At 33.5% G+C, this 26,080-nt stretch overlaps 1 protein-coding gene across 1 annotated transcript in view; it reads left to right on the forward strand.

Moving 5' to 3' along the window:
* MANEA (mannosidase endo-alpha) overlaps positions 1-26,080 on the forward strand; it is a 38,790-nt gene that overhangs the window by 8,044 nt on the left and 4,666 nt on the right. Inside the window, exons 2-3 of the mRNA XM_003824376.6 lie at positions 7,928-8,509; positions 18,261-18,370. Of these exons, the coding sequence (XP_003824424.4) occupies positions 7,966-8,509; positions 18,261-18,370 (654 nt within the window). The 5' untranslated portion in view covers positions 7,928-7,965. The remainder of the gene's footprint in view (positions 1-7,927; positions 8,510-18,260; positions 18,371-26,080) is intronic.

Raw genomic sequence — 26,080 nt, forward strand, 5'->3', positions numbered from 1 at the left:
AGTAGTTTGAAACAAAAATATAAAGTAAAACCTAGGTATTGGTGATACTGTATCACGTTGTTTGCAAATCACTTTCATGACAATACATCTATTTCAGGTGTATCACACCTGAAAAAAACATGAGTGCTGTGAATTTGTGGATTTTCAGGCTCAATGCAGAAAAACACCCCCCAAAACAAAAAATCACAACGATGAAAACACCATTTCCAGAGCTGTTGCTGTTATTCGTGTGACGAATAGTGAATGTATGATCATAAAATAGAATAAGCTGTCTTTAGATTAAGTTTGGGCACAGTTTATGGAGTAGGTAACAGTTAATCATTGTTTATTAGATACATAATCCTTAATTAAAAACATAACCATATAGCAGCAGCTTTCATCTTATGTCACAAAAATAACTGTGGTGTATCCTCTAAATTTGATTTGTATAATACCTTAAAGGAAGGCAGAATAGCATGGACAAGAACTTGAGTTCTTGAGCCAGACTCGATCTGCTCCTTGCTAGGCGATTAACCTTAGATTGGTTTCTTGGCCATTTGCTGGCCCACAGATTTTTGAAAAAGTTACCAACTGCTCAGCTTCATCATTTGTAAAATGAGGTTAAAAAAAATTCTGCGGCCTGGCGCGGTGCCTCACGCCTGTAATCCCAGCACTTTGGGAGGCCGAAGTGGGTGGATCATGAGGTCAAGAGATCGAGACCATCCTGGCCAACATGGTGAAACCCTGTCTCTACTAAAAATACAAAAATTAGCTGGGCGTCGTAGCGTGCGCCTGTAGTCCCAGCTACTCTGGAGGCTGAGGCAGGAGAATCGCTTGAACCCGGGAGGTGGAGGTTGTAGTGAGCCAAGATGGCGCCACTGCACTTCAGCATGGCAACAGAGTGAGACTCCATCTCAAAAACAAAACAAAACAAAACAAAAAACAGAAACTAAACCTCACCGAATTTCTGTTAACCAGAGGGTACAAGTGTTTACAATAAAACTGACCTGGGCAAGGATTGATTTTGAAACTGATTTTGAAAGTTCCAGATGTGTCTTCTAGTATTGAGTTATATTTATCTCTGGTGGCTTCATACAAAATAAAATTAGAAGAAAACAATATATTTTTTAAAAAAAGCACCAGAAGTCTGTGTGATTTAATTTAGTTAATAATAATTAAAAGGGAAGTCTTTTTGGCTTTTGTGAGTTACATGATAAAAGCAAATAATTTTTGAAGTACTAATTCATACCACCCTGCTTCTGAATCTCTTGGGGTCTCTTAGCTAGCTGGATATGTCCAATAATTTTTTATTAGACATCACTAAGCTTCAAGTCAGCATTTCAAAGGATTAAAAGCACAAAACTCAAAAAATAGAAGCTACAGGTTCAAAAGAACCTATTGTGTATGAGTAATGTAAACAGTCTTTTGAGGAGAAAACAGATTTTCAGTAGCCAGTACTTTGAGTAGGTCCCTGCCTTGGAAAGATATATCTGCAATAAACTTGTAATATTTTCTCTATGGTGACTTATAATACTTTTCTTTTATTGAAGCTAAATTAGTTCCTCCACCCCTTTCCTGCAATATCAGACATTTTAGGCATCTCAAGGGTCATTGTGGTTTTACAGTGTTGAAGATGATTTTTTTTATTAAATTGGATTTTTAAAATTATTGGATCTTTATGATTCTTTATAATATGTTCAGTATACACTGTAAACTTATCAAGTGTGTGTACGGTTAGTAGTCTATATATACACACACACACAGATATACATATATATATATATACACACACACTGCCTGAATACCAATGAAACAGCAAAGAGTCAGAAATTAACTTTTTTAAAGCTGAACTCTTAATGAACACTATGTGAAAGATATGTTATACTCTACTAGAATGTGAAGATAAAGACTCCATTTCTGAAACTTAAGGAGCAATCTAGTAGGTGATATAAAGATAAATGCACAGCATGATATAATACATAAGGAATGACAATTTGGCTGGGCATGGTGGCTCACGCCTGTAATCCCAGCACTTTGGGAGGCAGAGGCGGGTGGATCACGAGGTCAGGAGATCGAGACCATCCTGGCTAACACGGTGAAACCCCATCTCTACTAAAAATACAAAAAATTAGCCAGGCGTGGTGGCGGGCACCTGTAGTCCCAGCTACTCGGGAGGCTGAAGCAGGAGAATGGCATGAACCCTGGAGGCGGAGCTTGCAGTGAGCAGAGATAGTGCTACTGCACTCCAGCCTGGGCAACAGAGTGAGACGCCGTCTCAAAAAAAAAAAAAAAAAAGAAATGACAATTTATAAACTAAATACTGTTAACAATAAAATATATGAGGAATAAGTAATTTTCACTGTGGAATCAGGAGAGGTATCAAGAAGAGGCAGCATTTCAACTTTGACTTGAAGGTGACTGGTATTTCAATAGTTGGTCATATAGAGAATAGGCACTTAGAATAAAATGTGTTATATTTTAATTGCTTGTCGGACACCCATCTTTAATCATCATCATAAACAATTGCTCATTTATTTAGTCTTATACTAAGCCACATGATTTTGAGAGTTTTACAATATTAACTAATTTCATCCTCACAAAAATCCTATGAGTGAAGTAATAACTCATTCTATAGGTGAGGAAAGGAACTCAGAAAGATCAGGTCAGTTTTGTAGGTCAGATAACTAAAAAATGGCACAGCTGGAATTTGAGCTCAAGCGTTTGAACTAAAGAGCTCATATTTTAAATCTCAATGCCCATCTGTGTTTATTTAGGTTGAGATGACTTAATTGAGACATGGAGGTTGAGCCAGAGCCAACAGAAGATCATCTCTTAAAATTGAGCTTGTGTGTCATCTATAATGATGTGATAAACACACATTTTAATTGAATGAATGAAGTAATGTAAAATGAGAAGACAGAGGATCAGCTTAAGAAATTACATTCATAGGCAAGAGAGAGAGAGAGAGAAAAAAAAACAGCTTCCATAAATGGACATTTTGTGCTTTGTATTCATGAGTATATCCAGAAAATGAACCTAAAATTTTTTAGAGTTTTCAATATTTCTTCACTTTTCATTTATTTATAAATTCATTAGTATTTACTGTTTGATTAAAACATTACTGTTTGAAATTGTCTTGCATGATTCACAGAATAGTTTTATCAGTAGGCAAAACAGATACCCTCTTTTTAAAGAAAAGGCTAAGTGATTTACCCAGGATCACACAACTAAGTGTGACTGATTTGAATTTACATCTTAAGATTTATTATATATCTTGATCTTTCATGAATCTCGCCATTCAGCTGAAGTCAACGTTTCAAAAATCAATGCCTTACTAATTTATAAATCTGTTAGTTATTTCTCCTTTCTCTGTAACTCTTCCAACATTCATTACCATTGTTTTTTTCCTTATAGAATACCTATCCAAATGTTTTCCTTCTGAAGTATAATGTTCTACTTTTAGAAAACAGAGTAAGAAAATATCACTGTTGTCTCATCCAGACATAACTATTTTACATGTTTAAGTATATTTCCTTCTATGTGTATCTTTAATACAGATATGATATTATGTATCATAGTAGTTGATATATTACATCCAAAATATTATTTTTGCTTCATGTCTCATCAAAATTTTCCCTTTCTTCAATCAAAGGGAAATGTTTGTTGTGATGTCAATGATTTGAAAATTTCAGGACAACAAATTACAGTGGCATGCCAAAATGGTTGTACCATCTTTTTTTTTTTTTTTTTTTTTTTTTGAGATGGAGTCTTGCTCTGTCGCCCAGGCTGGAGTGCAGTGGCACGATCTCTGCTCACTACAAGCTCTGCCTCCCAGGTTCACACCATTCTCCTGCCTCAGCCTCCCGAGTAGCTGGGACTACAGGTGCCCACCACCATGCCTGGCTAATTTTTTGTATTTTTAGTAGAGATGGAGTTTCACCGTGTTAGGCAGGATGGTCTTGATCTCCTGACCTCGTGATCTGCCCGCCTCAGCCTCCCAAAGTGCTGGATTACAGGCATTAGCCACCACGCCCAGCCCATCCTTTCATACCTGTTAGTGCAACAGGACTGCCACAGCTCACATGTAGAAATTTCACTTCACAGAGTCATGTAGTGCAGGGTTTGAAAGACTTTGTGACTTAGCCCTTTCCAGAAATAAGCGGATATGTTAACAGCTCACATTCTTCTATTTACTGCTGGGATAAATAGCACAAACAATTTCTGTTTACTTTTCCTGCATATTCACCAAATGGTAATATTTTACCACATTTGCTTACCATTATACACAAACACACATACCCTTACTTATTATATGTTGCATTGTATGTAAGCCATACATTTTATATATAGTGTATGTATGTGGTGTACATATATGTATGAATATGTGTGTATTTATGTGTATGTGTGTATCCTCTCTTTAACATATTGTCTCATGGTTCCTCGTGATTAGATCTGGATTAATTTTTAACAAGAGTACCACAGCAGTGATTCTGTGTTTTTCTCAGTACGGGTTCGCTGAAGACTAATGGCCATACTTATTTATCCAAATTAACTGATAAAGTCAATTTTGATCACTAGTTTAAATTGGTGTTTTGGTAGGTTTTCCACTGTTATTATTTCCCCATTTGCAATTAATTAGATATCTTCTGGAGGAACATTTTGCCAGTATGTATATAGTTATTAAAACAAAATCTCCAGACCTGTCTACCTATTCCTTTACTAAAAGTTCATTTACATAGCTTTTTATTAGAGAGGGAGGGAACTGATGTGATGGAATGCAGGGATGGGGAAGAGTTAGGATACCAGGTAAAGTGTCAGAAAAGATTTAGTAATTAATATTGTTTCCCAAGAGTTTTATAAATTTAAATACATTTAATTATGTATATATAATCATACATATTTATATCTAAATATATATGACACGTATCCATATATAACATAAGATGCACAATACGTAAATACACATATGTGCATGTATGTGTACATATGCACATACACACGTTTATGTATGTACCTGCATGCCTTGATATATTTACAGTATGCATATCGTATATACAGTATACATATATACATATATAACGTATATATGTACACACACCATATTTAAAGTTTGAAACAGACAAAATACAGTTAGCTTTAGTTAGATATGCTTGTGTGCGGTGGGAAAACTATAAAGAAAGAAGAGGTGTAATGGTAAACACAAAATTCAAGCAGTTGCCCTTAGGCAGGGAGAAGGGCAGGACTGATGATTCAGAGGGAGCACGAGAAGTGGAAAGGAGCTTTTAAGCTGGCAGATTTCTTTTTGAATGTTTACTTTATATGTTTTAAACTAGACATGTCTTTATACTATTCTTTTATGTTATTCTTTATAGTATTCACTATTCACAATTAAACAAGATTAACCTTAAAAATAATTCTTATGATTTTAGCTGTTAAAGAAATATACTTGGTTAGTTTAGTGTTTCTTAAATACATGTAGAATAGTGTTGTGGGAAGTCAGGGACCCGGAACGGAGGGACCGGCTGGAGCTGCAGCAGAGGAACATAAATTGTGAAGATTTCATGGACATTTATCACTTCCCTAAGAATACTCTTATAATTTCTTATGCCTGTCTTACTTTAATCTCTTAATCCTCTTATCTTCGTAAACTGAGGATGTACCTCACCTCAGGACCACTATAATTGTGTTAACTGTACAAATTGATTGTAAAACGTGTGTTTGAACAATATGAAATCAGTGCACCTTGAAAAAGAACAGAGTAACAGCGATTTTTAAGACAGCGATAAAGTCTGACTGCCTGTGGGGTCGGGCAAAAAGAGCCATATTTTTCTTCTTGCAGAGAGCCTATAAATGGATGTGCAAGTAGGAGAGATATCACTAAATTCTTTTCCTAGCAAGGAACATTAATATTAAGACCCTAGGAAAAGAATTGCATTCCTCGGGGGAGGTCTATAAGCGGCCGCTCTGGGAGTGTCTGTCCTATGCGGTTGAGATAAGGACTGAGATACGCCCTGGTCTCCTCCAGTACCCCACCCTGGTGAATTTGAGGTCAGACTGGTTCTCTGCTCTCGAACCCTGTTTTCTGTTGTTTAAGATGTTTATCAAGACAGTAGGTGCACAGCTGAACATAGACCCTTACCAGTAGTTCTGTTTTGCCTTTTCTCCTGTTTCCCCAGAAGCATGTGATCTTTGTTCTCCTTTTTGCCCTTTGAAGTATGTGATCTCGTGAGTTACTCCCTGTTCTTGGACCCCCTCCCCTTTTGAAATTCTTAATAAAATTTGCTGGTTTTGTGGCTCAGGTGGGCATCATGGTCCTACCGATATGTGATGTCACCCCTGGTGGCCCAACTGTAAAATTCCTCTCTTTGTACTCTCTCTCTTATTTCTCAGACTGGTCGACATTTATGGAAAATAGAAAGAACCTACGTTGAAATATTGGGGATGGGTTCCCCCGATAGAATAGAAGCAGCAGTTTGTAGGAAGTTTCACTTGTCTTTCTTTTCTATTGGAGTTAAGTCTTTTTTAACTTAATTCTCTATAATAACAGCACCGTATCATAGAACTCATTTTATAAAGCAGTCAATGTCAGCATTGTGCCAAATACCTTTCTAATAAGAAATTTGTATATAAAAAGACTTGAATATTTCATTCATATGGTGTATATGTACCTCTATACTTATACTCATATATATATACACACACAACAATAATGTCTTTTCTTAATCAGCCAAGAAGCACTGCATTAATATATGTCCATAAACATACTTACTAAAACAAAAACACATATAATACCCTTTCAGAAGTTATAAATTACTGTTTATAACCTCTGTTCAGTAAGATTTTCAGAGTCGTAAGTTAATTTTATTTTTGGAGACGTTTTCTTGCACTGTCACCCAGGCTGGAGTGCAGTGGCACAATCATGGCTCACTGCAGCCTTGACCTCCTGGGCTCAAGCAATCCACCTGCCTCAGCCTCATGAGTAGCTGGGGAACTACAGGCACACACCACCATGCCTAGCCAATTTTTTAAAAGTTTGTGTAGGGATGGGGTCTCCCCGTGGTTGTCCAGGCTGGTCTCAAACTGCTGAACTCAAGTGATCCTCCTGCCTCAGCCTTCCAAAGTGCTGGGATTACAGGCATGAGCCATCATGCCCAGCCTAATGAATTTTTTGAAAAAATTGGGAATATCTTACTTGTGATTATTCTTTTTTTCTCTACTGTCATTTAAAAAATTTTGTCTGATGCTATTTCACTTCAAAATGTTATTTAAAATTTGTAATTTTTCCCTTTTATGAAATTGTTAGTTAAAAAATTTTTAGAAAATCTGTTTAATGACTGGGTTTTTCATACACTAGTAAGTATTTCCTTTTTATTAACTGTGATTTGTAAATTTTACACTTAGATTTAGAAAATTTTAGTTCAGGCCAGGGGTGTGGTGACTCATACCTGTAATCCTAGCAATGTGGGAGGCTGAGACAGGAGGATTGCTTGAGCCCAAGAGTTCAAGACCAGCCTGGTCAACATAGTGAGACCTTGTCTCTACAATAAATAAATAAATGATTTTTAAAAAGAATTTTAGTTCACATACATAGAATGTTCCCTTCCTACATTCAGCATACATGTAATCTGTTCAAGTAATGAAAAACATATTTTAATTTCTTAAATAAAATTTCCTAAAGGTTCGTCTGACTAAACATAATTGGCATGTACATGGTGATATATCCAAATGAATATTGCCATTTATTCTAGCCATAGACCCTTATTGTACACATTTATATATGATGATATAATTAATGTCTTACTTCACTTTCTTAATTTCACCAATATGTGATGAAATCAGTATTAATTATTCAATGTAATGAAATTGATGGATTTTAGTTTTCGTGTTGAATATATTGGAAAATACTGTTGATAACACTTACTAATTATATTTTTTCAATAAATTGCAGCAAAACACTTACTATTTTGGAGTTTAAAGTATGTCATCATGGCAAAGTTTCGGAGGAGGACTTGCATCATTTTGGCACTTTTTATTCTATTTATTTTCTCTCTGATGATGGGTTTAAAAATGCTGAGACCAAATACAGCTACTTTTGGAGCTCCTTTTGGACTTGACCTTCTTCCAGAACTTCATCAACGAACTATTCATTTGGGGAAAAATTTTGATTTCCAAAAGAGTGACAGAATCAACAGTGAAACAAATACCAAGAATTTAAAAAGTGTTGAAATCACTATGAAACCTTCCAAAGCCTCTGAACTTAACTTGGATGAACTACCACTGCTGAACAATTATCTACATGTATTTTATTACAGTTGGTATGGAAATCCACAATTTGATGGTAAATATATACATTGGAATCATCCAGTGTTAGAGCATTGGGACCCTAGAATAGCCAAGAATTATCCACAAGGGAGACACAACCCTCCAGAAGACATTGGCTCCAGCTTTTATCCTGAATTGGGAAGTTACAGTTCTCGGGATCCTTCTGTCATAGAAACTCACATGAGACAAATGCGCTCAGCTTCAATTGGTAATTATTGTATATATATATATGTGTGTTTGTGTCTGTATATATGCATATAAATGATTTTTTGTGTAACTTTAAATTACTAGTTAATTTTCTCATTATTATTAATTATATTGTTAAGCTCATACCTCCAAATTAAACTGTATGTATGATCTTAAACATCCAGGCAACCACATTTTAACACTGCCCTTAGTGTATATTGTCTAATTTTTACATTTTGGAGCATTTCTGGATATATTGTTGATTTCTAATTTAATTCACTTTCTCAATTTTATTAAATTATGATTTACATAAAATACAATGAATTTCCCACTTTAAGTTTACAGCTCATTGATGTTACTCAAAAGTATATACCTGTTTGAATACCACCCCAATCAAGAAGTAAAATATTTCTATAGCCCAAAAAGTCTCATCATAATTCCTTTATTCAGGCCTACCTTCTCCCCTACCGCTGAAAACTGTATACATATCAGCTGGATCTGATTTCTATCAGATCTGATTTCTATCACTGGAGAATAGTTGTGAGTGTTCTATTACTTTATGAAAATAGAGTCATTCAGCATTTGTATGTGTGTATGTCTTTTGCTCAGCACAATATTTTGAAATGCACTTAACTATATCAATAGCTTAGTCATTTTTATTGATGAGAAGTCTTCTATTGTTTGATTTTGGCAAATTTGCTTTTATATTCACCTGTTGATAGGTGTTTGGGCTTTTTCAAATTTTAGGCATGTAGCATGTAATTTGGTCCTGCTTTTCTGTTTCTTAAAGTTATTCTGTCAGTCTTAATGTCTGTTTATTTCATTTATGTTTAATGTAATAATGATATGATTTTAAATCTGCCATTTTTCTGTTTATTTTCCATTTGTCCCACACGTCTGTTTCTTTTTTTCCTTCTTTTTCTTCCTTCTCTTACATTACATACGCGTATTATTCTGTTTTATATTTTCTTCTGGCTTATGTTATTCATTTGTTTTATTTATAACTGTACCTTTTTACAATACGCCCCTTTAACTTAACTGATTCTTATTGTTGTTCCCACCTCTTCTCACCTTTCTCTTCTCTTTCCTTCTGGCACTCCAATTACATATATATTTAGATAGAGTCATATTGTCCCACAGGTGAATTACAGAAAAAATATAACTTGGTGCCTGAAAATTCTTCAGTTTGTTAATATAGTCTTTGTAAAACCTTCCAGTTTCAGTTTCATTTATCTTTTTAGTGCCCCTACCAGTAGAGCTAGAACAAGAAATTGGGTATTCTTTTTCCAGCTCTACATAAAGGTATGGATTCACCATGGAGCTGATATGTATTTAGAGAAACACAAGAGTCTTTGATGAAAGAAACAATGTAGAATTCTACGAATCTATATCAGATATGTGCAAGATGAGTTGTTTTCCTTGTATGGACTAACTTTTTTCAAGTATTTATAAAATTTAACTTTATAGTATACTTAGAGCTTTAGTTTCTATGTTCTATATGTATTATGACATAAAATAGGTTGGGTCAGTTAAGACAGCATTGACTTCTGTGTGGTCAATATGTATGTGTGTCTGTCTACTAATTTGCTTTTGGGAGGAGAATCTTTTCAAATGATATTTTTTCTATTTTTTACAAAAAATTTGTATCACATTTAAGTCTTTATTCAAGACTGTCTTGATATGGCTAAAAAAACTATGCTAGATTGACAGAGAAAATGGTTGTTCTTTAAAGTTTTAATTTTCATTTGCAATTTGAATAGTATACAATGAGGGTTTTTTCCCCTCCATTATAAATATAACTAATATTAATACATATTTGTAATACATAAACATATATAAATAATATATGTGGTAAATATAAATTTTAAATAGAAACAATATATGTGTTACACTATGTTTGGTATAGTTTGTGATCAGGAAGAAAAGTTTCAGTAAACATTTTTATGCCTATTCATATTTATAAAGACCTTTTTCCCTGTATAATATTTTAGTATTGTATCATGTATATGAACATTAATTATTTCTAAACATTGACAGTAATACAGTCATTTCAATTTTAAATGTTGACAGCTTCACTACTGATGCAAATATTTTACTTTTTGATGGATTTTCTCCTAGACAAAATTAAAAAAAAAACTTGATAATAAAAGTGACATAATCAATTTATAAATAAAGAAATACTTTCTTAATGAGTTAAATATTGAATTATACTCATTGTTACCAGGCAGAAAATAATTTGACTGTTGGAATACTGACTCAAAACCCTAATTTAATCCATAGAGCTGGCATGCTGACTCTGGCATTCTTTGGATTGAAGAAGATAGTAAATGAAGGCTGTTTAAATTGTTGTATGGTTGACTGTGCTTTGACTACATATTTAACATTCATATTTTTCCTTTGATATAAATGGCCTTCTTTTTATCTTAAGTTGAATTGCTGTGTGAAGTAATTATGCTGTTATATCGCAGAGTACAAGTTGGTTGATTTTCTGCTTTTACAATTAAGTGTGGTTGGCATAAATCCTAATGGCTCAACCCTTCATTGAAAAGAATGATAAAATTAAAATGAACTATTAATGTTATGTTTAAAATCCAATTATTACATATAATGTATCAGATATATTACAATGGCATATGGTAGATTTGTATCCTTTTCAAGTCTTTTAAGTAAAATATTACGTATCATGTATTCTATCCTCTTGTATTGCTGTATTACAACTCTAAAAGTACCAGATGAATGCCTTCTTTTTTTTATACAGTTTACTAAAACTTTAGTAGACTGGTCAGAAAATGGCCCCCATTTTCTGATGTGGACATTGTAATTCCCACAATCTGTGAATATATTATTTTATTTGGCAAAAGGGGAATTAGGGTTGCAGGTGCAAAAGATTGCTAATCATCTGAACTTGAGATGGCATTATCCTTCATTATTTGGGTACAGCTAATCTAGTCACATAAGTCCTTATAAATAGAAGAAGAGGGAAAAGAGAGTCAGAGGGATGCACGAGAGACTCGACCCCCTGTTGCTATCTTTGAAGATGGAACAAGAAGTTCATGAGCCGAAGAATGTGGTAGCCTCTACAAGCTTGAATGGCAAGGAAAGGGATTCTTTCCTAGAGCCTCCAGAAAGGAATGTCATCCAGTCCAATACCTGGCCTTGATCTTAGCATATTAAGACCCATGTCAACACTCCTGACATGCAAAACTGTAAGATAATAAATTTACGTTGTTTTAAGCAACTAAATTTGTGATAATTTGTTATGGCAAAATAGAGAACTGCTACATTTAGCAAAACATAATGTACTCTATGACTTTAAAATTATCTTCCCATTGTTTCAGTTTAGCACTAAATATTTATTGACTTTCCATGACGTTCCAAGCTTGTGCTAGATTCTAGGGACATAAAGATGAGCAAGTCACATTTCCCAGTTCCTTTGTTTTCATCATTGTTGCTTTAAAAACACTGGATGGATTTCAACATTAGAATATTTCCTGAAAGTATGACATATTTGTTTTAGTAAGGTTACAATTCTTACTAATGCATCTCCTGCCTTTAAAAATTTATACATAAAATTAGAAGTCACAATGAGATGAATTAGACGCATAACGTTTAAATGTACCTAATAACATCTAATATGATGTCATAAAATTTCCTTTTATAATAACTATTTGCATTAAGTTTAAAGATTATATTTATAACTGTAGAGTGGTGATATTCCATAAAGCTTTCATATTGCTATAGATGCCCAACCTTTGGCTACAAAAAAAATTTGAAAGTATTCATTGCAAGGAGACAGTCTACTTGCAAATAATATATACTTAATGTGTAATGTAAGGTCTTCACTACTGATATTCCCTATGTTTCCCTCCCATAGTTTGCTATTGTCGTAATTCTGTCACATAAGAAATGGTATTTTACTATCATTGCTGTAGGCCAGAGGTTGGCAAGCATTTTCTGTAAAGGACTACCTAATATATATTTTTGATTTTGTGAGTCCCTCACTCTCTCTCTTTGCAACCACTCAGCTCTATCCTTATAGTGTGAAAATGGTTATAAGCAATAGATAGACAAATATATAGATGAATTGGCCTGTAAAAGGCAAGATTTGGCCGATGGGTCATAGTTTGCTGATCACTCTTTTCAATAATCAGTTGTTTTTCACAGTGATTAAAAGTAAGAATGTTTTTTACATTTATTCCATTTCTAGTGTTCCCCATCCATATTTTAATGTAGATCCAAGTGTATGTCTAGTATCATATTCTTTCTCTCTTAAAAATTTCTTTTATCTTGTTTTACTGGTCTCCTTGCAATGAATATTTTCAAATTTTGTTTGTAGCCTTTATTTTGAAAGATGTTTCATCAGCTGTGGAATTCTCAATGGGCAGGTTTTAGGGGATTGTTTTCTTTTGGAATTTTGAAAATGTATTCCATTTCTTTTTTTCTTCTTTTTCTTCAGTCTTTCATGGTTTCTGATGAGTAGTCTGCCGTAATTTAAAAAAATCTTTTTATATCCTCATTTTCTTGGATGGATATGTTTTGTTGTTGCTGCTGTTGTTTTCTGGCTGCATTTAATTTTTTTCTTTTTTTCTTTTTTCTATTTTGTTTTTTAGCAGTCTAAACATGGTATGGTTACTTGTTACTCCTGTTATTTTTTGTTATTTATCCTTCTTGGTGTTCTCTGAATTTTTAATCTGTTGCTTTGTGTCTTTTATTAATTTTGCTAAATTCTTAGTGATTATTGTTATTGTTTTTTGAGATGGAGTCCCACCCTGTCGCCCAGGCTGGAGTGCAGTGGCCTGATCTCAGCTCACTGTCACTGCAACCTCTGCCTCCTGGGTTCAAGCAATTCTCCTGCCTCACCCTCCCAAGTAGCTGGGACTACAGATGTGCCCCACCACCCGTAGCTAATTTTTGTACTTTTAGTAGAGACAAGGTTTCACCATGTTGTCCAGTATGGTCTCGATCTCCTGACCTCGTTATCCACCTGCCTGGGCCTCCCAAAGTGCTCGGATTACAGGCGTCAGCCACCATGTCCAGCCTGATTATTTTTTCAAATAAACCTCCTGCTTCTGGGTTTCCAATTACATGTGTACTAGAACTTTGATATTTATCTCGCAACTGTTAAATGCATTGTTCTATTGTTTTCCCCAGTCTTTTTTCTCATTATGGTAATTTGGATAAGGTAATTTCTTTTGACTTGCCTTGAAGTTTCCTGATTATCTCCTCAGCTCTGTTAATGAGCCTATTAAAGGCATTAATTCGTCTTTTTAAGTAGTCTTTCATTCCTGGCATTTCTGTTTTATTTATTCTTGTAGTTCCCATATCTCTGCTGAAATTTGCCAGATCTTGTGTGTTAGCTACTTTGCCCATTAGATCCTTTAAGATATTCATTACAGTAATTTTATATTCTCTCTGTGATGATTCCAACATCTGTCTCATTTGTGAGTCTGTTTCTATTGATTGCTTTGTTTCTTGTCAGTGAATTGTTTTTCTTGCTTTTTTTTCTGTACCTTGTAAAATTTTGTTAAAAGTATGTCACCCTGGGTAAGATAGTGAAAATTGTGTTACGTCTAGAGATGAGCTTGCCTTTTTTTCTCTTAAAGGTTTAGTTTGAAAGAATGTTTGAGATGTTCAAAAGAGGCTCTAAATTTCCTATGAACACATAACAAGTTTTCTGGGGCTCAAGGTATCCAAATTTATCCATCATTATACTGTCTTCTTGTTATTAAGTGTTATTTATAACCACTTTTTAGGTGTTTTACTCTGCGTGATGCATTCTCTCATTTGTGCTTTTTAAAACAGGCCTTATCCTACATTTTACAGATGTGGAAACTTAAGTAAAATAACTTACCTAAAGATACTCATCTATCAAATAACAGAATAAGGACTCGATTCTCTAGGCCTATCTGATTTTTATACCCTACATTCTTAACTGTTATCCTATTTGAATGCATCACTTTACTAACAACAAAAAAAATTGACTATCAATTATATTGAAGGTCCTGTAATAAGTGGCATGGAAGGGTGACATGAGCAACATGACATGAGTTTTTGCATTTAGTTTGCTAATATTTCAAGAATGGACTTCAAAGAGCATCCTAGAGTTTGCTAAGCAATTAGGATGACAGAAATACAGAGTAATAGATTTTACTTATAAGTGATACTCAGTTGGCTTATTTTATAGACACTTCTCTGGTTACTACCAAGGATTCACTGCCATTGTAAATTCCCAACAATCCTCAGAAGTAAGACAATCACTGGCGTGGTTCCCAGGCTAGTATTTATTCAGTGCCACAGTCCAGAAGACACTGTATAATGATTAATTGGGCTGTGGATCACAGTATAGGGATAGAATTAGATATCTGGAAGTCATAATTGATGCAATAAAGAAGCTGAAATATAACAACATTGTAAGAGAGAAGAAAGAACATTCCTCCAAAGCCATAGAGTATACTTGCAAAGAGGATAAAAGAGGAAGAGAAATTACTAGACCAAGAATGGGATGGTTAATTTATTAGGAGAATCAGAATAATATGGCAGTGCTATCCAGTAGAATTTTCTGTGATGATGAAAATATTATCTATCTGTGCTGCCTAAAACAGATACATAGTCATATGTGGCTATTGAACACTTGAAATGTAGCTAGTTGAGTGTGCAAGAAAACTTAATTCTTTTAAATTTTAATTTATATGGTAGATATGGGTATTATTTTGGAGAGCATAGGAGTAGAATGTAATCAAGCTTGAGGAAGAGAGTAAAGAAATGGTGGAATGGAGATGATAGTATAAAGATGGAAAAGACTGGCTGGGTGTGGTGGCTCACGCCTGTAATCCCAGCACTTTGGGAGGCCGAGGCGGGAGGATCAGGAGATCAGGAGATCGAGACCATCCTGGCCAACATGGTGAAACCCCATCTCTACTAAAAATACAAAAATTAGCCAGATGTGGTGGTGGGCGCCTGTAATCCCAGAGGAGGAATTCTGTCTGTAATTGACAGAATGAGGCAGGAGAATCACTTGAACCTGGGAGGCGGAGGTTGCAGTGAGCCGAGATTGCGCCACTGCACTCCAGCCTGGCAACAGAGCAAGATTCCGTCTCAAAAAAAAAAAGCAAAAGCTCATGTGTGTGTACATGTGTATGTGCGTGCTAGGAGAGGGGTATGGTTGAAGAGGGAGGGAAAAATGTGAGGAAAAAAACAATATTGTAGTTAAAGGAACAAATATTTCTTGAATACTGTAGTCTAGTAAGTGGAATTTTATGTGTATACTTAAAATATATCCTGAAAGGTAAGAATAATCTGTGTTTTGATGGTGAGGCCACAGAAGCAAGAACTTAACTTGCCCTTAGTTCATGTAGCTGATAAGTGGTGAGATATTTGAATACATGTTCAAAGCGCATGCATATTCTACTATACTGCCCTGCCTCTCACAAAAAGAAATAGAAGAGTGGTAGATGAATTAGGAAAAGGACAAAAGTAATGATTTTCTGCATTTTTCAAGGTAAGTGCTTTTTATCTTTTTTAAACTATGAAGGTAATTTTTAGAAGTGTGTGTAATGGCGATAGCTGAAGTTGTTGCATGTTGCTGTTGTCTTGTTTCTGCCAATTCTTGTGCATGGTGTTTTATTCTTTGTGTTCTTAATTATCTTTGATTGTATACTATTTATTGTTCTTTATAAAATACTTTTTGTAAATAATTCGAGGCCCAGGAAGAAGATGGCTTCCTCCAGAAAGGATTTTCTTTTGCTTCTGCCTGGTGACTGTTTAGAATACCATTTCTGGTTACCTTAAATCAGGTCTAAAGCTAGAGGATTGTACAAGCATTGTGAACCTGCAGTTTAATTCACTGCTTTTGAGAGTTGGTTTACTTGTACCAATTTTGCTTGGGGCAAACAGACCTCCTTGCTCACTTATCTTTCTGGTTTCACATTTTCCCTTCGATTTGGCCAGGACATTTCTTACTCTCTTCAGCTCTTTAAGACATTTTCTCCCCGTGTTTTATATAATAATAATGGTTATTTTCATGGAGAGTGCTTGGTCTACTATTAGACCAACTGTTATTTTAAACTAGTCTGCTATTATTAGAAACAGGAATCTTGTTTTGTTTTTACTTTTATGGAAGAATGTTTTGCTTATAATTTTCATGTGATTCATAGCATAATTTTTCTGTTGTTTAATATTTTTTTCTCATTTTGTTTCTTTCATTTTGTGCATAAAATAATTTTTTGGTAGGTCCCATGTTGAGAAAACTTTTTGTTGTCATTCTTATTTTCATTGGTGATATTCTTCTTATAAGCTGGGCTAGTAATCTTACAAGATTGTAAGTGATCGCTTATAAAATTTTGGATTGTCTCCAGACACTTTTCTCACCAGCATTTCTTTCTAGGATACGCCTTCCTGTGGCTAGCCAGAGTTTCCCTAAAGCCTCATATGTTATAGGTTATTTTTTCTATGTTTTGTTCTAGTTGCCACTCTTATTTTCAGAGTGGATAGGGGATATAAGGATTATTTTTCCATTAACTTTGATTTTGTTGTCCTAGATGGGACTTACTTATTTGTACATGGTGGCTAGCACAAAACTTAGGTCTTAAAATTTAGTTCTCCAGCAGTTTCTTACCTTCAATTTCTTAATTTCCATATGCTTCTCTTTTGGTACCATTATTATTTATTTCTCTGCCTTAAAGAGTCTGTTTATTTATCTAGAAATTTGTGCAATGTTTCTAATGACTGTCCATTTCTTTGTATGTGTAATGAGGCTTTGAATTAATTCATCTTAAATATTCTGTCTCCAGTTAGTGATTTCCATGTAATTTATGCTTCTAACACATAATTTATCAGTTCAAAAATAAGTAGGCAGGCACTACAGAGAGGAACAGTAATTATTTTACTATGTTAGAATCTTCTGTTAAAAGGTATTGATCTACACAAAAACAGCATATAAATGTTTATAGCAGTTTTATTCATAATGGGCAAAAATTGGAAGCAACCAAGATGTCCTTCATTAGGTGAATGTATAAACATAAATACAATGGCATATTATGCAGCAGTAAAAAGAAATGAGCTATCAAGTTATGAAAAGTTATGAAGGAACCTAAAAATTCAAGTTGCTAAATGAATGAAGCCAGTTCTAAAAAGCTACATACTTTGTAATTCCAACTATATGACCTTCTGGAAAAGGCAAAATTATAGGCAGCAAAAAGCTTAGTTATTGCCAGGGGTGAGAGGGAGAGGGAACGGGGATGAATCAGTATAGCACAGGAGGTTTATAGAGCTGGTAAAACTAGTTTTTCAGCTACTCTAATGGAGGGCATATGGTATAATAGATTTGTCAAAACCTGTCGAACTGTACAACACAAAGTGTCAACCCTGATGTAAACTATGGACTTTAGTGAATAAAAATCTTTCAATATTGGGTCATCAATTGTAGCAAATGAAAGATGTTAATTATAGGAGAAACCATGTGGAGGGTAGGGGCAGGTAGGAGGAAGAGTATATGAGAACTCCATATTTTCTTTGCTATTTTTATGTAAACCTAAAACTTACTCTAAAATGTAAAGTCTGTTCACTTTTACAAAAGCTTATTAATGCCTGATAAAGAGGTCATAAATATTGACAAAGTGATCAAATAGCCATATGTATTCTGAAGGAACTTAACAAAACCACCTGGTATAAATATGTTCTTTTATAGTTAACTCTTTGGTACTTACTATGCCTTTTTAAGAAAATCTGCATTCATGTTCTTGTCTTTTCCCTTTCTTTTTGGTCTTTTCTATTAGGTGTACTAGCCCTCTCTTGGTACCCACCTGATGTAAATGATGAAAATGGAGAACCTACTGATAACTTGGTACCCACTATTTTGGATAAAGCTCATAAATATAACCTAAAGGTATTTTATTTTATTTTCAAGCTATACATAAGTTAATTCATTTGGACAAGAGGAGAGTAATAACAATTTTTGAAATAGTAATTTTAATTAAAAATGATAATGACTTAGAATCTTTTAAATACTATATTTCATAAAGAAAATTTCTATAATTAATAGGAATTTCAATCTTATCTAAATTATATTTTAGAGATTCTTTACTATGTTTCTAATGTTTTATTTTTTTTATAGTAGAAAGGGATTGAAAGGTTCTTTTGTGAAGATAATATAGTAGTGAAGATTTATATGTCTAAATATCTTAGATGTCAAAAATCTAAAAACAAGTATTAACCATGTAACTTTGCATATTTATAAAGTAGTTAAAAAATAAACTTGCTCAAATATTTTTCAAAATCCGATTTTCATTGAAACCTTATTTAACGTGCATACACATACACACCTGTGTAAATATAGAATACAGTGGAAAGATCAAGTATATTTGATGCAGAAATTAAGGTGTATTGCAAATGAGGGAACACTTCTGACAGTCTAAGATTTTATTTCTTTTAGAAATTAATGAATCATGGAAACAAATAGGAGTAATGGTTAAAAGGATTTAAATAGCACTACAAAAGAAAATTTTATACTGAATAGCAAGTAAATAAGCACTGTTTTTAATATCCAAAGATACTTTTTAAAAATTGGTCATGTATTTAGGTAGCAACATTAATTCTAATAAATTCATAAAAATTATAACAATAGAGTCTGCATTCTCTGACCACATTCAGTACCATTGAATGTTAATAATTAAGTCCAAACCATTTAGAAAGTATAAAATTATTAAAATTTTAATAACATAATTGAGAATAACTCTGAAATTTAAGTGATATAAATAGCACTGAGATTATTGCATTATCAATACCAATGGGACCTAAATAATAAGACATAGTAGAAGAAAGAACTATGATAGATGAAGTGTGAAATTAATTAAATAGTATACAAGTCCTTCAAAATCAGTAGTCTGGATAAATTAATCTTTACTATTGTCCACTTTTGGGGAAAAAACAATAGGCAAGCCATTGGTGAGATTAAAAAAGAAAAGAAATTGAGAAAACATATCAGCAAAAATTAAAAAGAAATATACCTATAGTTTCAGAAGAGAGTTTAAGATTTTATATCAGTCTATTTAAAATTTCTATGGTAGTTTTTTAGGAAAATACTAAAATTAATTTTTTTTTGGTGCAGAAAGAGGTTTAAAGAATCTGAATTGACTATCCTAGAAAAAAACATATAAAAGATAATTGAACAAATGTCTTCCCCAAAGTATCAGGTTTACCTCTCAGTTGTATTCGGAATAGTTGATTTTTATGATAACTGAAATACAGTGTCAAGTATACTTACTATCTATTGCTGCATAACAAATTATTCCAAAACTTGGTAGCTTAAAACAATAAACATTTGTTACCTCACACAGTTTCTAAGGGTCAAGCGTCTGGAAGTGGCTTATTTGGGAGTGTCTGGTTCAGGGTCTCTCAAGGAGGTTACAGGCAAGCTATTGGCTAGTGCTGTAGTCATCTGAGGCTGGAGGATCCACTAACAAACCTTCTCATGTGGTGGATGACAGACCTCAGTTCTTTGCAGCAGGTGAACTGGAGACTCTGTACTTCTATATATGGGCCTCCGGCTTCACTAGAGTGAAAGATCTGAGAGAGAGTCTAATATAGGGGCTACAGGGTTTTTTTGTTTGTTTTGTTTTTTGACATAAATCTTGGCAATGACGTGTTATCACTTCTGTCCCATTCTGTTGTTTTATCTACTGATAAAACAACCACGGCACAATGTGGGAGGGAACTGCAAAGTTATGAATACCAAGAGATGGGTATCAGGGGGGCCATCTTGAAGAATGGCAACCACAGAAAACTTCCAAATTTATTCCACAATAGCACAATTTTTATTTAAAACTAAGAAAGGATAGAACAAGAAAGAGACAGACTAATCTTACCAATGAAAATAGATTCAAAATTCCTAGAGGGAATTTTGATAAGAAGTGTTTATTAGCAAGGATTTAAGAATGGTTCCAATCATATGAAATCTGAATCTAAATTCAGGTCTGCATTCAATCCTGGCTCAACCACCTTGCAGCTTTATAAATGACTCGTGTCTCAAGCTTCTTCATCTCTAAAATAGAAATAGCAACACAACCTTCCTTACACACAGAGTGGTTATAAAGATTATATTAGATAATATATGTAAAACATAGATTCCTGTCTGGCAGAGAGTAAGCACTAAGTAAATAAAACTTCATTGATTATTTAAAGAAGGTAAAACATGGTTATCTTAACAGATACTGAAAATTTTAGGAAATAAAAATTCATTGTTAATGAAGTCCTTAGTAACCAAAGTTCTTTAGCTTGATAAAGGGTGTCTCTCAGTATCTTATTTCAAACACTATATCTGATGGATATACTACACCTGTAGTCCCAGCTACTACTCAGGAGGCTGAGGCACGAGAATCGCTTGAACCTGGGAGGCAGAGATTGCAGTGAGCTGAGATTGGTGCCACTGCACTCCAGCCTGGGCGACAGAGTGAGAGTCTATCTCAAAAAAAAAAAAAAAAAGTGATGTAGGTTCTTTTAACTAGAGACCACTTACTCTGAGTTCTGAGATTGCAACCACTCTAAAAATTTGCTGAAGCTTTTTATTTGCTCTGTAACTTCTTGCAGTTATATTCTAATGGAGGACAATCTGGTTTGTCCAATACTGGTAATTGATATGTTTGGACCACTTGTAAGATATGTTATGGACCATATCTTGGTCCATATAAGGTATGGACCAATTGTAAGATATGTTATGGACCACTGTTGAAATATTTCGTTTCAAATAAAAATATGAAACATTAGTTTTGTCTTAACTTTCCTTTTGCAGCCTAGAGATTGAGTAGTTATTGGAGAATAGAAATGGAACTCTAGGGAGTGAGAAAGAGCTAAATAGGCAAGCATTTTTTTATTTCTGTCCATAAAGCTGCCTCTTCTTTCTGATTTACTATCCTGAAACTATTAAGACAGCATCTCTCAAATTAGCTGTCTAGCAAGAGCTGTCACCTGCCGTGTCCCTTGGTGCCTTTCAGTGAGTTCTTATTGGCATTTGAAATCTGCAAATAGGCAAGCCTCCAGGTTCTGGTGCCCAGGCTGAGGTTGGGTAAGTGATTGATTTATCTTCCACAAAACAAGCCCAAGAGCTGCTTTTCTGTCCAGGCCCTGCCAAAATCCTGGAAGATGGGAGCTCAAGAAACTGGCTATTTTAGTACTTTCAGGAAGTTTTGAAAGAGAAAATGAAAATGTTATATGAGGATTGGTTGGCTTTTTCTCCTGTTTAAAGTGTCTGTGTAGAGAAGGAGAGTGTGGCAAAGAGCTCGACCACTAATTGCCTATTTAATGTTGCCAGCATACTTGATCTCTCTGTGCTAGGAATTTTATATCTAATGATCAGAAAAACTTGGAACACGATAGACTAATGTTTTCCAAAATTTTTAGAACAGTTTCTTGGCCTCGTGTGTGGTGAGGAACTATGTATAGACAAAGAATAGACCTGGAATCATGAGACTGGAGCTTGTTCCAACTGAGTAGCTCTGGAATCTTATATTAGTTCCTTGATCTTCTTGGCTTATCCCCTTCATTTGTACAATGACAATGAAACCATAAGATAGTTTTATTGGATTTGTCTATGATTTCTGTTGTTGTGGAACAGACATTTTTCCTAATTCAATAAAATGCAGTAAATCCTGCTTTTTTTAAAGAATGGAAAACTTTCCCTTTTCTTGCTAATATAAGGAAATTTTAATATTTTAATTTAATTTAATTTAATTAATTAAAATTTAAAATTTTAATTAATGAATGACAGTACCTTACTAGAATTATTCAATGTGCTAAGGCAATCTGATAGGAAAAGATTAATGATGTTGTAGATTGTGTGCTGACAAATTGGAGCCTCCAATGCACATAACTGACCACATCTAAAACTTTTAAATGTAAAATGTGTTCATTAGTAACATCTCTTTTTTCTTGCTAGTCTTCAAAGCATGGAAATACTAAATGGATGGAGAATTTTTAGGGAATGAATCCGTCTCACAGTTAAGCTTTTGTTATAGTTCATTCATTTTGATTATATAATGTTTTTACTAATATTAGTCATTAAATATTTTGTAATTGTAATTTTGATTTGTTAACTTCAACCAAGAGTTATTTTAAGTAAGTGCCTTTTAAATTATAAACAAACATGCAAGAAAAGGAAATGATTGGTGCTTTAGTTATTTTTCATTATCTTTAGCAAATGTGACTAGGTTTTTTTTTGGAAGTGTAAATGAGTGAAACTAAAATTTAAATCTTGATTTTTCAAAGCGATTTAGTTTCTTTTAAAGTATACTTGTCTGCATGTTTGCTAGAGCAAAGGCTGTTGCACTTATAACTGTCATTTAGTAGGCTGGTTTTGCAGAGAGTGTAAAAATCAGGGCTGGATTCCTTCCTCTATATCCTGCACCATTAAGAACACAGCAACGGAACAATTTTTTGAGTAAGACATGACAGAAATATTTGGTAGATTCCGTCATTGTTTAGCAAATAATCTGGTTTTCCTTCCCCTGCATGCAAAGAGTAAGTATACTTCCTGCCCTGTTGTTGTTGGGTTTGGCCTTATGGCTTGCTTTGGCTGATGAGATGTGAGAAGAGATAATGTATACTATGTGCTTGCATGATTATGCTCCTATTCTCTTTTATGAGAAAAGCATGCCCCTTTCTGCCTAGGACTCAGAATGACGGACACATGGAGCTGATTTGAACCAGCCTGGAGCAGAACCATCATAAGCCAGTTCATAAATTTTATGTTCGAAAAGCAAATGTTTGTCTTTTAGAGCCACTGAGATTGTGGGGTTGTTACATGGCATTATCTAATCAAAACTTGACTGAATTAAATCATTCATCTACGTAAAAGAAAATTAGGCAGATTCAGTGATTTTTTTTTTTGCTTAGGATTATAGGGGAAAGAACCAACTCAGCCCTGGTGATCTTCTTTCATTTTAATAAATTTAGTATGTTATTTTAAAGTAGCATATTTTCTTTCTACTTTATGCAGAAATCACATTTCTTATACTAGGTTTATCAACATCCATTATTTCTTTGCATATGGCTCTAGAGTCATTTTATCTACTTTTCAGGCTTATGCAGATTTCAACCATGTGAAACATGAATATAAGTATGTCCGTGATTCTTTTTTAAATGATTTTCACCTACATTTGGAACATGTTATATTAGTCATGGCCTCTCCTTTTTCTTTTTCCTTGTTAAATGAATATTGTGAATTCATGGCAGAAACTTTGGGAATCTTACCTAAATCCAGTATAAGTGGCAGACTTAAGAGTTTAACTGTTGTTTGTTTTTGCATGAAAATCATTAGTCCATTTATTTATGCATGCATTCATTCATTTAGCACCTGCTACGTGTCAGATGCAGTCCCAGATGCTGACAATATTAAGAAGAAGGATGAAGTATTATCTCTGTCCCTAAAATGCCTTGTAATCTACTGGAGGTCAGACACAAAGACAAGTAAATTTCAGGAAGAGAAAAGTATGAGGTATTATGGCACCACATAGGAGTAGGAAGACCTACCTCAATTTTGTTGTGGCAGGGGATAGGGGAGTGTGCAGGGGTGAAGGTAGAGAATGGAGTTGGAGAAGGAGAAAATTATCAGATTTTCATTCAAAAAAGTTCATTTTATTAAAATTTATTTATTAAAGTTATTAAAATGCAGGGTAGGGAAGAGACAGGAAAGGTCAAAATTAAAAACATGAAATGAGGGTATGTTTATATTCTTATTCTTTAAAGATAAGAAAGACATTTCATTTTATGTATAGAATTCTGTTATTTTAAAATTTATTTTAACATTGATCTAATTGAGTTTTCCAAATGGAATAGAGAGATGGAGACTAGATCACATCATTAATTAAAATTGCAAAGTAATTTTATTATAAGGTAAGAAATTAGAAATACATGAGGGAAAATTTTAAATATTTTATACTTATCAATACTATATTTACTTTAAATATATTGATCTGCGCTTTACAAAAATAGCATCCTATTTGTTGTTTGCAGCTGTAAAAGCAAATTCATTTTGATATAGGATATTTCAAGTTGGATATTGCTTAAATATGGTGTCCTTTATGTATAAAATGGAAATTTAGAAAACACAGTGATGTATCTGAAGGAAGAATTACCCAAGGAAACATTATGTAATAGTATGAAAATACCTATACACTAGGCAATTTGCTTTCAACTGAATTTAAAAAGCAAATACCAAAGTTATTGAGAAATCTAGCTGCCCTAGCAGTTACTACCCTGGCAATACTAACAATATGCTGCAAAAATTAATTTGACCTTAGTTTTTTATGACAGAAACTTACTTTTGTAATATTACTGTAATCTCATTTAAAGTAGAAAATTATATTTTTTTAAATATTATTTAACTTTAAAATTAATTATGTGAAAACAAGTAGCACTGATTAATGTAAAATACATTTTGCTTTAATTGGGTAATTGAAAACAGAGGAGTTTCATATTGCAATAGAAGTCTCTAGTTCCATAAATACATCATAGAGCCTGAAACCTGAAATTAAAACAGTATCAATACATTTATTAGACTGCCATAAAGATTTTTAATTGATGTTGGTAAGTCAGTAAAACTAGGAATAAAAGTGAAAATCCTCATTCTTTGTTTTATGAATCTGAAATAGATTGTCATCTAAGTATCTTCTGTATTTTTTACCTTACTAGTTAGAAGTAGCATACAGAATGGTTTTACTAGCCATAATTAGTTTGTCTTGATTTATGTATAGCCAACCTTAAGTTAAAAAATTTTAGTCTGTGCACAGTATTTTAAAAATATTTGTAATTACTGCTCTCTATGTTTACATATATATATATAATGTATGTATGTGTGTGTATATATTTATGTAGGGGTGTGTGTGTGTGTGTATGGGATATCCAAACCATAAATACCTAGGCATCATGAAAAATGTCCTTTATAACACTAGTGGATATTATTTTTAAGCGATTTCATTATAAATTCTTTAATAGAAGTTAATGTATATTATTTTGTAAAATGCTGTTTTAATGATATGGAAGAATTTATATGTAAATAATTTTGCTAATGACTTCTATTTAAATTTAAGCTTAATGGTCACATGCCTGAAAAAAAATCCAGATTTTTCTGGACCATATTTTTTTGGTTTTTTTCCTAAAAGAAACATATATCTGAATATAGAGTATTTCCTATATATATTATATGGGATACAAATATGTAAGAAACATATTTTTATAAGGAGTAAACATAAAAAGAAACATTGCACAGCAGTTAAGCATTTGAACTCAGAATTCAGATCATCAATATTACCTCCAGCAAACTGGGTGACCTGGAACAACTTACTGAACCTTTCTTAAGGTTCTGTGTATCTTTGATTACCTCACTAAGAAAACAGAAATACCTTAGGGAGTTGTGAAGATTAACCAAGATAATAATATAAAATGTTTAGCATGTTATTTAGCAGTAAATTTTATTGGTAAAAATTCTCTGGTAGTTTCTGTGTTCAATAAATATTCATCTTTAATTAAGGTGATTAAATCAGTTACTTTATTAAATATATTAAATATACTTCTAATTTTACATTATAGATAATTTATCCCCTAA

The sequence above is a fragment of the Pan paniscus genome, chromosome 5, assembly GCF_029289425.2.
Source record: "Pan paniscus chromosome 5, NHGRI_mPanPan1-v2.0_pri, whole genome shotgun sequence".
Taxonomy (NCBI): Eukaryota; Metazoa; Chordata; class Mammalia; order Primates; family Hominidae; genus Pan; species Pan paniscus.